The 11,225-nt window shown below is 35.8% G+C and overlaps 2 protein-coding genes across 6 annotated transcripts; one reads left to right on the forward strand and one right to left on the reverse strand.

Moving 5' to 3' along the window:
- Positions 1-969: 969 nt before the first annotated feature.
- Positions 970-3,801, forward strand: LOC132640701 (laccase-6). Its single transcript, XM_060357416.1, has 6 exons — positions 970-1,104; positions 1,187-1,338; positions 1,434-1,678; positions 1,855-1,983; positions 2,460-3,401; positions 3,663-3,801. Exons 1-6 carry the CDS (start codon positions 970-972, stop codon positions 3,791-3,793), a joined length of 1,734 nt encoding a protein of 577 aa, XP_060213399.1. The 3' UTR covers positions 3,794-3,801.
- LOC132640702 (pyridoxine/pyridoxamine 5'-phosphate oxidase 2) lies at positions 1,521-9,150 on the reverse strand. 5 transcript variants are annotated; one of them, XM_060357418.1, is made up of 9 exons: positions 8,964-9,141; positions 8,809-8,858; positions 8,644-8,701; positions 7,361-7,393; positions 7,050-7,145; positions 5,691-5,855; positions 5,545-5,608; positions 4,520-4,575; positions 1,521-1,652 (listed from the first exon to the last, which is right to left on the reverse strand). In XM_060357418.1, exons 1-9 carry the CDS (start codon positions 9,054-9,056, stop codon positions 1,635-1,637), a joined length of 633 nt encoding a protein of 210 aa, XP_060213401.1. In that variant the 5' UTR covers positions 9,057-9,141; the 3' UTR covers positions 1,521-1,634. The 5 variants fall into 5 exon arrangements, with proteins under 5 accessions (XP_060213401.1, XP_060213404.1, XP_060213400.1 ...); XM_060357421.1 differs by having other exon boundaries at positions 4,520-4,566; positions 8,964-9,140; XM_060357417.1 differs by lacking the exon at positions 1,521-1,652 and having other exon boundaries at positions 3,395-4,575.
- Positions 9,151-11,225: the final 2,075 nt, after the last annotated feature.

The raw sequence follows: 11,225 nt of genomic DNA on the forward strand, positions 1-11,225 counted from the left end.
CCCCGCTGCCATCCCTAGATAGTAGTAGTCATTTTCCTGGAACGAAGGGAATAAAACAAAAGATACACAATCCCTGGATCAGTTTATATATGGTTTCTATTCAATTGACATTTATGGTATACCACAAATATAACTATTTGTCCTAATTTATGAGTCACGCTTTCTTTATTAGAACATATCAATGATTATCGTAGGTAACGGCCTAATATTCCACATAATTTTCTCAAACTTGAATATTATTCAAATCAGATACCAATTCAACTTTCAGTTGTAATGCGTATGTCATTTCTTCCATTGATTCTAATATACTAGTTATATTAACTTATCAACCTCCATGTCATGCAAGTAAAGTGTGTACGTATAAAGTATGCTGCATTTGAGCCTACTCAAAAGAGCAGGTTTACAATGCACGCATAGTCCGTTTCTCAGTCAAAATATATGGTACTCATTCATAATCGATTAACTCACTTTTATGTACTAACATGTTACATTTTAATTTTTATCAGTGCAGTAACACCATTTATAACATGTTAGTTACCATTTTCATCGGGTTATCGACTATTAATATTTATCATAAAGATTAATAAGATGTCTACCTAACAGTTGACATAATTGTGCAAGTATTGTTTATACTGTCAGTGTATATATAAGAACTTAAAACACGTTCATAATTTATAGTAGAAAAGAAAAATTAAAGGCTGTATGTTCAGGGACTATAATGAGCTAACTATACTTGATTAAACAAAAGCAAGAAAGAACAAAGAAGAAAGAAACCAAAACTCTTGCTCACCAATGAGCATAATATGAATAAGGACGTCCCCAACAACTTATTATTACAAAACCATGTGAGAGGAATCATGGTAGATACCAAATATAAACATCTAGAAAACATCTTTTCTTTCTCTTCCTTGTATATATTCAAGCCTTGTATTATAACATATCATCTCTTTTTATTGTCCAACTCTCAACATGACAAACTTGATTACTGCTTTGTTTATTTACTTCTTATTATACTTGTTTCTCTTCAATAACCATAGCAACTATGTTGTGGGTTTCACATCACAACGGCAAGGAGGCAGATCAACAATATTCTATGATTTCAAGGTTTTTTTTGGCATTTTTTTTTATTAGCCAAGTGGTATTTTTATCAAAATGGTACTTCTCACCTTTTTTTTTCTTTTTCCAGGTGCAAACTACTAGAATCACTAAGCTATGTAACACCAAAGACATTCCAACCATCAATGGAATGTATCCAGGTCCAGTTGTTTATGCTCAAGAAGACGATAAAGTTATCATCAGAGTTACCAATGAATCCCCATACAATATTACAATCCACTGGTAACTAGTAGTACTAAAAAACTCCAGTTCTATTTCTCATCTCTTTTTCACATTATGGAAAATCAAGCTTACCTGAGCTTCCAACATTTCATCAGGCATGGCATCCAGCAGAGGCTATCGTGTTGGTCCGATGGTCCTTCCTACATAACACAATGCCCCATGCAAACTGGGCAAAACTTCACGTACGAGTTCACTCTGCAACAACAAAAGGGCACATTTTTCTGGCATGCTCATGTTTCATGGCTTCGAGCCACTCTTTATGGTGCCATTGTTGTTTACACTAAGAAGGGTGTCCCTTACCCTTTCAAGTTCCCCTATGAAGAGCATATCATTATGTTAGGTACATTTTATACTGTCAATGTATATAACTTACACAATTTTTTAAGAATATGAATGTTATTTTTTCAATTACTAATCTGAAAACAATCTTATTTTCACAGAGTTTCTTAAAAGATTAAATTATATACACTGATTTCTAAAAGTATTTTTGCTATTCTCAAACTTGGGAATATACAGGGGAATATTGGATGAAAGACATGGTGCAAATTGAGCAGGCAGTATTAGCTAGTGGTGGAGCTCCACCACCGGCGGATGCTTTTACCATCAATGGCCAACCCGGCCCTAATTATAATTGCTCTGCTAATGGTAATCTTTTACATTCATTACTCAACTTTTACTTCCATCTTTTAACTCAATGGGGAAAATGACAAAAGTTGCATCATTACTCTGTCATATTTGTTACTCCTTCCGTCTCAATCTATGTGACACACATTGACTTGACACATAATTCAAGAAAGAATGTACGACTTTTGAAATTTATGGACTAAAACAAGCCATAGATATTTTGTGGCTATAAATTATCTCACAAGGGTATACTGAGAAGCTTTAAGTTAGAATGTACGACTTTTGAAATTTATGGACTAAAACAAGCCATAGATATTTTGTGGCTATAAATTATCTCACAAGGGTATACTGAGAAGCTTTAAGTTAAATTGTTTCTAAATATAAAAAGTATCATTCTTTTTTGGACAAAACTTAAAAGGAAATTGTGTCACATAAATTGGGCAGAAGGAGTACTTTGTACTGTTTCTGTTAGCTAAAAAGTGTTATGATTGTTTCAGATATTTATAAACTAGACGTGGTTCCTGGGAAAACATACTTGTTAAGGTTAATCAATGCAGCTTTGAACCAGGAGCACTTCTTTGCCATTGCAAATCACAAATTGACAATTGTTGAAGTTGATGGAGAGTACACAAAGCCATTGACCACGGACCGAGTCATGCTCGGGCCGGGTCAAACCCTAAACGTCCTAGTCACAGCAGATAAACCCATAGCAAGATATTCAATGGCCATAGGACCTTACCAATCTGCTAAGAATGTCTCATTTCAAAATATAACATCAATAGCTTACTTCCAGTATTTTGGCGCCACAGCAAATGACTTAAGTTTACCTGCAGCTTTACCGCGTTTTGACGATAATCTTGCCGTTAAGACAGTCATGGACGGGATTAAGAGTCTTCATCCTGTCGCCGTTCCTAACGATATTGACAGAAACCTATTTGTTACAATTGGACTAAACGTGCAAAAATGCCGGTCCAAGAATCCCCAAAAAGATTGCAAAGCGAAAGGGGGTGGAGTCATGGCTGCTTCCATGAATAACATCAGCTTTAGTAACCCTAACATCTCAATTTTGGAAGCTTACTACAAGAACATCAATGGTTACTTCACTGAAGATTTTCCTGGGGTACCCCTGAAGTTCTATGATTTTGCAAATGGGGCACCTAATAATCCTCCTAACGACACAAATTCTCTGAATGGAACGAGGACCTATGTCCTCGACTATGGGACTAGGGTTCAACTGATCCTACAGGACACCAGCACAGTGTCCACGGAGAACCATCCTATTCATCTTCATGGCTACAGCTTTTATGTTGTGGGTTATGGTACCGGAAACTATGATCCTGATACAGCCGACTTCAATCTGGTGGACCCACCATACATGAACACAATTGGAGTTCCAGTAGGTGGATGGGCTGCCATTCGATTTGTTGCTGACAATCCAGGTAATAAATTAGAAACTAATTTTTGGGCTTTTTTCATTTTTGGCTTGTCGTCCAAAATATACAAAACATATACACTGATTATGTATATTATAGGTATATATATGTATATTTATACTTAGCATACAAAACCTATACATTTGCTGGCTATTTTGTAAATTAGATCACCGAAAGGCATTGGACTGTAATTATCTCAACAGAAGCTCATCTCTTAATTATTACAGTCTTGTATAAAACTCATGGATGGACCATTTTTATGTATAGGGGTATGGTTTATGCACTGTCATTTGGAGATACATTTATCGTGGGGCTTATCAGTGGTGTTCATTGTGAAGAATGGGGAAGGGCCATTAGAAAGACTTCCTCATCCTCCAGCAGACTTGCCCAGATGCTAGATATATATGTGTGTTTATTAGGGTGCAGGTTGACAACAACAAACCTGGAAAATTTATATGTTTCCAATTGGAGATTCTTTGACTCACCAAGGGTGCAATAGCATATACACACTGTTTTTCTTTTTCAAAGAATTGGCATTTGTTGACATTTATAAGTTCATGTAATAGAATAGGAACTTGTCTTTCCTGTTCATCCGTTTGTCTTTTGCATCATGACAAAGCTGTCTTTACGCGGCTTATAGACACATGCAGGTAGGTAGAGTTTTGGACACAGGAAAATGGAAATTGACTGATCATTAATAAGAAGTCTAATAAAAAGCGAAATGATAAGTATGAGAACCGAGAAGCTGGCTGGTAGTCCCATTTTCTCTTCTAAGCTTACTAAGAACAAAAACCGGTAACTACAAACATGCCTTTAGGTGGCAGATAGCCAACTAATTACCTTAAAAACTCAGCTTTGACATTTCCTTCAAGTACAACTGGCAAGTGCTTAGCACAAGCGTTTGATCATTCATATTGTCACAACATTTCTACCATAAACTTTGGCAACAGACTTATAAATCACAACTTACAAGATAGAAAAGAAGGGATCCCATTGGAGAAATTTGAAAGCTACCAGTATTCTCTGAATAAAATGTTCTGAATGGTGTGTGGATTCCAGCAAGTGACAAAGAATACCAGGGACCACAAACAGAAACTGAAGCATTAGAGGTTAGGTAGAGGTACCTTAGTACGCATGTGCTTCAAATTCAGCTGATTTCTTTCATCAGGAACTGTGAAATCTAACAAATCCATTTTTAATCCACAATAGAAATAGTTATAGATCATAATCTAACAACTCAACGAAAACCCCCGACTACAAGGATAAAAGAGTGTCTATAAACTTGATTGACTCCATAACTTGCAAGGCTAGTACAACTAACTCTCAATATGACATAGTCTTGGCAGATAACTAACCAAAAATTACTCCCTCCGCTTCAATTTGCCTGTCTTAGTTTGACTTGGCACAAAGTTTAACAAAATAAAGAAGACTTTCTTGTGGTCTTAAACTAAAGATATATGTAATGTACCAAAATGCCCTTTGAATCTCATTGTCTTAAAAATTCCATGTAGGATGTTTGCTGTAAAGAGTAACTAGATATAAAAAGTGGCATTCTTTTTGAGACAGCCTAAAAAGGAAAGTAAGACAAACAAACTGAAACGGAGGGAGTAATATAAATAGGCCCTTCACTTTTACAAAGAGGGATAATTATCTAGCATGCCCTTCCTTGGGGACGTTTTTTGCTCAAATGAGTATTCCACAATCTCATTAAACAAAGTCAGAGCCCTTTTTCAGCCTCTGTAATCATTAGAATAACTTGAAATACTCATCCTAACAAGAAGCATCGCAGGGAAGGTTGACCTACTTTGTGAGGGGTCTCAAAAGCAATATCGTGGTCAAAAAAATAGATCACCGTAGCGGAGGTCTTTGGTAGCGAGGTATGCAAAACCATGACTAATTTGACATATATAGAGTTTTCCTGTCTCTCATAATTCTGACATCAAATTTCTATAATTTAATGGTAGATCATATTACGTATGAAACACTGTATTTTAGTTTATTCAGTCAAAGAGAACAATGTTCCTTTCAGAATCATCTCAATAATACTAAAAAGATTCATTACGGTATACCAATAGCCTGATGGGATAATCTGTGAGATGACAAATCACATATCATGGGTTGACTTTATATTGTGCCCAGAATTTCTCACCATTGTCACTTCGTCCAGTCGAAAATAGCAGCCTCTCATTACTCTTCAAGTTCAGATAATCAACCTGTAAGTAACACAAATACTGAAATGTTACAGATGTACAATTATTCCTTTGTGAGAGTTACATGACCAGGGAAAACTCAGACCTGGTCAGGGTCCAGAAGTAGAAGGCAGAATGCATCAACTGGACCAGCAGAAGGATCCAATGAATCGTGCGATGGTTGTTCATTTAGAGAAATAATCCCTGGAGTAGGCCCCACATACTGTAGTCTTGATCTCACAGAACCAGCAAACCAAGCTGCCTCTCTTTGCTGAATTGTTACCATCAGAATACAAAGAAGAAAATATATTATTTACCAAGCGAAAAAATTAAGGCAGTAAGTTTAATAATTACGGGATAATTACAATTTTTTACCGTTCAAAAGAATAATAGCCAGCAAATGTATAGGTTTTGTATATTGCGTATAAATATACATATAATATACATAATCAATGTATAGGTTTTGTATAGCTAGCGCCCGTCATTAATTTCGTCTGATGGGCCAAAAATGAAAAAAGCCCTTCAATTACTGTGTCAAGGTGATGAACTAGATCTCTATTTTACAGAGATCAACACCACATATGTGAGACCTCTGCTTTATAAATATCAATATCATGCATATACAAGGCATCTCATCAAATGACCAGTTATGAAACTAATGTCATTTGAAGCACTACATAATGTTGATAACTTTCGAAATGTTCTGAACCGGTCACGTAGCCTTTTGTGGCATCTTGTCCCCAATTATGGCAGATTATACTTTTCTGTGTGAAATCCTTATCAATATTACTATTATTAATCTATCACTTATTCTTCAATTTTATTACTAATGTTGTTACTTTTCTTTTCTTTGATATTTTCTTCATAGCTTTTTACTCGTATATCTATCAAACCTGTTTTGAGAAACGCTTATCTTGAGCCGAGGGTCTATCGAATACAACCTCTCTACCCAGCAAAGGTAGGTGTAAGGTTTGTGTACACCCCACCCTTCCTAGATCCCACTTGTGGGATCACACTGGATATGTTGTTGCTGTATACTTTTATGTTTGAAATGAACAACGGAATTAAATACAAAAACTGAACATATGAGTTGTCCATAATCCAAGGATATCTAGAGCAAAGTATGAAAACAACATAATGTTGTTGAAAGCGCCAACACTATTCCACTATGAAATATTTGCAAAGAAAGCTCTTAGTACAATTAGAAATGCATGGTAATTGAAACATAGCAAAGTGCTAAATACTTCAAATTTCTGAATACATTTGTTGCTTTCCAATTGGAGCTTTTAACACATCTTAAAATAAGAGAGTGAGGCTTAATTCTAGATTCAAGGCATTTGGCTCTAAAAGTGGAGGTGATTGCAAGTCCTGGATATATTACTTGTAAAACAAAAATAAACTCGTGAATTATCTCAGGTATAGGTAAAAAAATGCACATGAAATAGTAAAGATGTTCCACAATTACCTTAAGTTTATTAGGATCAGAGTTTGATGCATCAATCATCTCGACCTTTCCGTAAATTCTGAATTGTTCCCATGTTTCAGTGAAATACCAGCACACCTGAATCATTACCAGATTTTGTTCAAACGACACCGGATTAATTACAGAACGCTTAACATTTAGCAAAAAGTCGGACGAGAAGCAACTTTGTTGTGCATTTACGCATTAAGCACTAAACCCCAATTCAGAAGCCATAAAAAAGAAGAAAAAAATGCTGAATCATATTGTATTCTTTTCAGCAATATTGTATTAAAAAAAAAAAAAGTATCAAATACCTCCGCAAATGGAGAACGCTTAAGATCATCAATCTGCACTGATTCAAGTTAACTCTCATCAGTTCTAAGCAAGATTCACAACTTACATGAAAGAAAAAACTAAAAAAGATCAATTATACACGCCCGTTCCATTTTATACGACAGTTCTGTTGTTTGAATGACTATGGAGTAATAAATGCTAATTTGATTTTTATTTTGAATTAATGATAGTGGAAGATAATATCAAAGTAATAGTGAAAAAGTTAGTTTGACAGCGATACCATCGTACATTGGCGGAACTGAGGTACCGAAAAGCTATGTTGCTCGGACTCTCCAAAAATGTTGCCACGCCCGTGTCAGATTCTCCAAAAATGCACTAGTTTTGGAGTATCCGACACGCACCCGTCGACATTTTTGAAGGGTGCGAGCAACATAGCCGAAAAGGGTGTTATCCGAAACTCCTTTGTCGAAAGATTACGCTATATATACAAGGTCATAATTACTTATTACGTGTATATATAGTACATGTTGAATTCCCTTGCCTTCTTTATATTTTGAATCCCCTTAATGAAAATCATGGCTCCACCAACCCACAAGGGTGGCTCAGTTGGTTGAGCATGGGGCTTTCATAATGGAGGTCTCAGGTTCGAAACCCCTGCCTACAACAGCAGGGGATTTGCCTTCTGGGTCGAGCTCGTCGCATGGGGATTTCCTAGTACGGGTTACCTCTTCTGTGTGGTTTGCGAGCTATTGCACAGGAACTGGGTTTATCCTGTGCACACCCGAAGGGTAGCGGCTGCGGTTCCCATGTCATCAAAAGAAAAAAATCATGGCTCCACCACTACCATCATATTAAAAGTTTTAGAATTTGAATAGTTTATGATATAAATTCTTGAAAGTTGCAAGTTTGTAAAAAGGCGTAATACATAAACATACCCTCAAATTTGACCTCAGCCAGCAAATATACCCTCCAACTTTGTGTTTGCACAAGTAGGCACCTCATCTTGTATAAAGTTAAATACATAAACACAAATGCTGATGTGGCACATAGATTTTGGAGGTGTCTAGATGATGATTTTGTAAGTTGGCGTGTTCAACTGAGGAGACAAGTTGAGGTACCTACTTGTGCACACTCAAAGTTGGAGGGCATACTTGCTAGCTGAGCCCAAGTTAGAGGGCCTGTACATATATTATGCGTTGTAAAAATAAAAGGGTGTCAAACATTTTAACTTTTTTCTAACAAAAAGCAGTCAATTTCCAAAATATCAGCCCCTAACATAGAAAAGGGTATACAAAATACAGACCTTGCTGCTTCGTGAGTCAGTATTAATTTGAATCTTGTTAGTACCATCTTGAAACCCTCTACACCAAAAAAAAAAAAAAAAAACGATAAACAAATAAATAAAATACCCACAATGAAAATGAAGAAATCTTTGAATTTAGTGTAAGTTTAAAGGGTGAAAACAGACCTGAAAACCACAGTTCGATTAGAGGGCCTTCCATTATATCCAACAGTTGCCTAATACAAAAAACAAAAGTAGATAATAAAAAAAAATTAATTGGGTAATTTCTAAAAATAAAATTAAGTAATAGAAATTGGAATAATAGATGAAGTAATGCATACGAGTTGAAAGTAGGTGGAATGCTTAAGATGGGAATTGGAATTGATGGAATTGAGAAGAAGCTGTTTCCACGGTGCTGTTGCTGAGCTACTCATGTTTGGGATTTTCCCCAAGTTATTGGGAGGATCAGTGTATTTTTAGGGGAAAAAAGAACGGAAAAGGGCCAAAATTATCAAACTATTTATTCACATATTTTGGGGTCAATTATACCTTTATTATTATATTATGATCCACATAACCCTTACGTTAAACGGCCTGCCACGTGACTTCATCCTAGACGCCCAGCCCATTTTGTTTCTTAAATAATTTTTTACCCACCAACTTAACCCAACCCGAATATAATTTTTGCACCCAAAATTATACGGACCCAACTCATTTACCCCTATTAGTATTACTAATGTTGTTATCGGTGGAGTTAGTGGTGGCAGCAAATATAGTGTTCCCCGACGAGTTTTGGCAGGAAAAAATCTCCGACCGGCCTTTTTCGAATCTCCATCCCTCTTCTATCTTTTCTCTAAAAGATCCCTCTCCAAAATTCAAAAATAGAAATGAAATGTGGATAGATGATCACTTAATCCTTCTACCTCCACCACCATTGTTTTTGACGAGCTTCAATATTTTTCGGCGAGCTCTCATTTTTTCCGATCTTCTTCATTTTTCGGTCACCTTATTATAATGAAAGTGATGGCTGTAGTGATATTTTAATTTTTTTAAAATATTTTATAATTTATATAATGGTATTACTTGGAGAAGTGGTAAGTGAAATTTATATGTGGCAATATGCATGGAACCAATTTGACAAGTAGCAAGCCTTGTCATTGTTTGAACTAATTTTTGTACCTACAAATAGCCTCTCATTAGCTCCAGCAAAGAGACCAAAAAAAAAAATATCCCCTTCCTTTTCTATAGCATCTCACGTCTCCCTCTTTCTAATATATTTCCCCAAAAAATAAATTAGTTGCTCTTTTTTTATTTCTATAGTATAACTTGCTGGTATAATTTAATTTTGCTAATTTCTGTATCCTCTAATTAAAATTAGAGAAGGGCTTATTTAATTCTGGGAAAACATTTCACATTGCTGAAATAGTTTCTTAGGACAGTGCCTAGCACGACTCAAGTCATATTTGTTAAATATATTATTGTAGTAATATTTATTTTCAAGTGTTGTTATTTTACTTTGCTAAATAAATAACATTTATTATTATTATACTAATTTTGATTTTGTGATTTTTCCAACAATCTAAAAAACTATGGCAAATAATATTACTTGTGAAATTAGTGATAATACCGATATGAGTGTTGTCATGGCTACTCCCGTTCCCGTTATCTTGCCAGATGTCCATGGTGATGCATGTTGACACCCAATTTTGTCCCGCCTCTCCTCCGAAATACCTATTTACGCTTCTAATATTTTTGGAAAATTAAAAAATATATATATTATATCTTACTATAATTACTAGCCTCTTATCAATACCCACGTTTTATTATTCTATTACAGTTACCTATTATTATTATTATTATTATTATTATTATTATTATTATTATTATAATTCACAATTTTATCATTCCGGCATTTTTGCCAGCTTACGCACACGCATCGCATTTATCTTTGCATAATTAGATAATAGTGTTTATTTACTGTGGATTTTTGAAATATTATTGCACGGCTATTACAACGCCATTTTTTATTTGAGCACTAATAATTGCATATTTTATATTAAGTAATATTTTAACACAAGTTATTTAAATAGGTCTTTTATTTAAATGTAGTAGCCCAATCAACTCATACTTTTTTTCGGACCAATTCACAAAACCAGTCCACATTTTAATTTACCTGGTATCATTTTAATTTACCAGCCCAACTTAATTCACCCCAGCCCGAATAATTAACCAACACTTCGGACCAGCCCATTAATTTAATACCCAGTCCAAAAGAAATTGACCCAGCCCACAAAGGACCGGATCCGATCCATTCCATTTCGAAATAAGGGAAACCCTTAGGGTTAGGGTTTCCCCTTTCATTTTCTCTTCTTCGCCGCCTTCACCCGCGCCGCTTCTCTCTCCTTCTCTCCCTCTCTTCTCCTCCACCTTCCCACGCCACGCCTCTGTCCTCCACCTTCTTCTGTCCCCCCACGCTTCTGCCACCCCCACGCCTTCCTGTTCCCCACTTCGACCGTTTCCCCCCGCTCCTCTCTCTCTCTTTCTTCATCAGAAACCCTAAACCCACCCTATAAATGGTCCTTTCTTGAGTCATTAAAGGAGGA

Source organism: Lycium barbarum, chromosome 5 (assembly GCF_019175385.1).
Source record: "Lycium barbarum isolate Lr01 chromosome 5, ASM1917538v2, whole genome shotgun sequence".
In the NCBI taxonomy this organism is placed as follows: Eukaryota; Viridiplantae; Streptophyta; class Magnoliopsida; order Solanales; family Solanaceae; genus Lycium; species Lycium barbarum.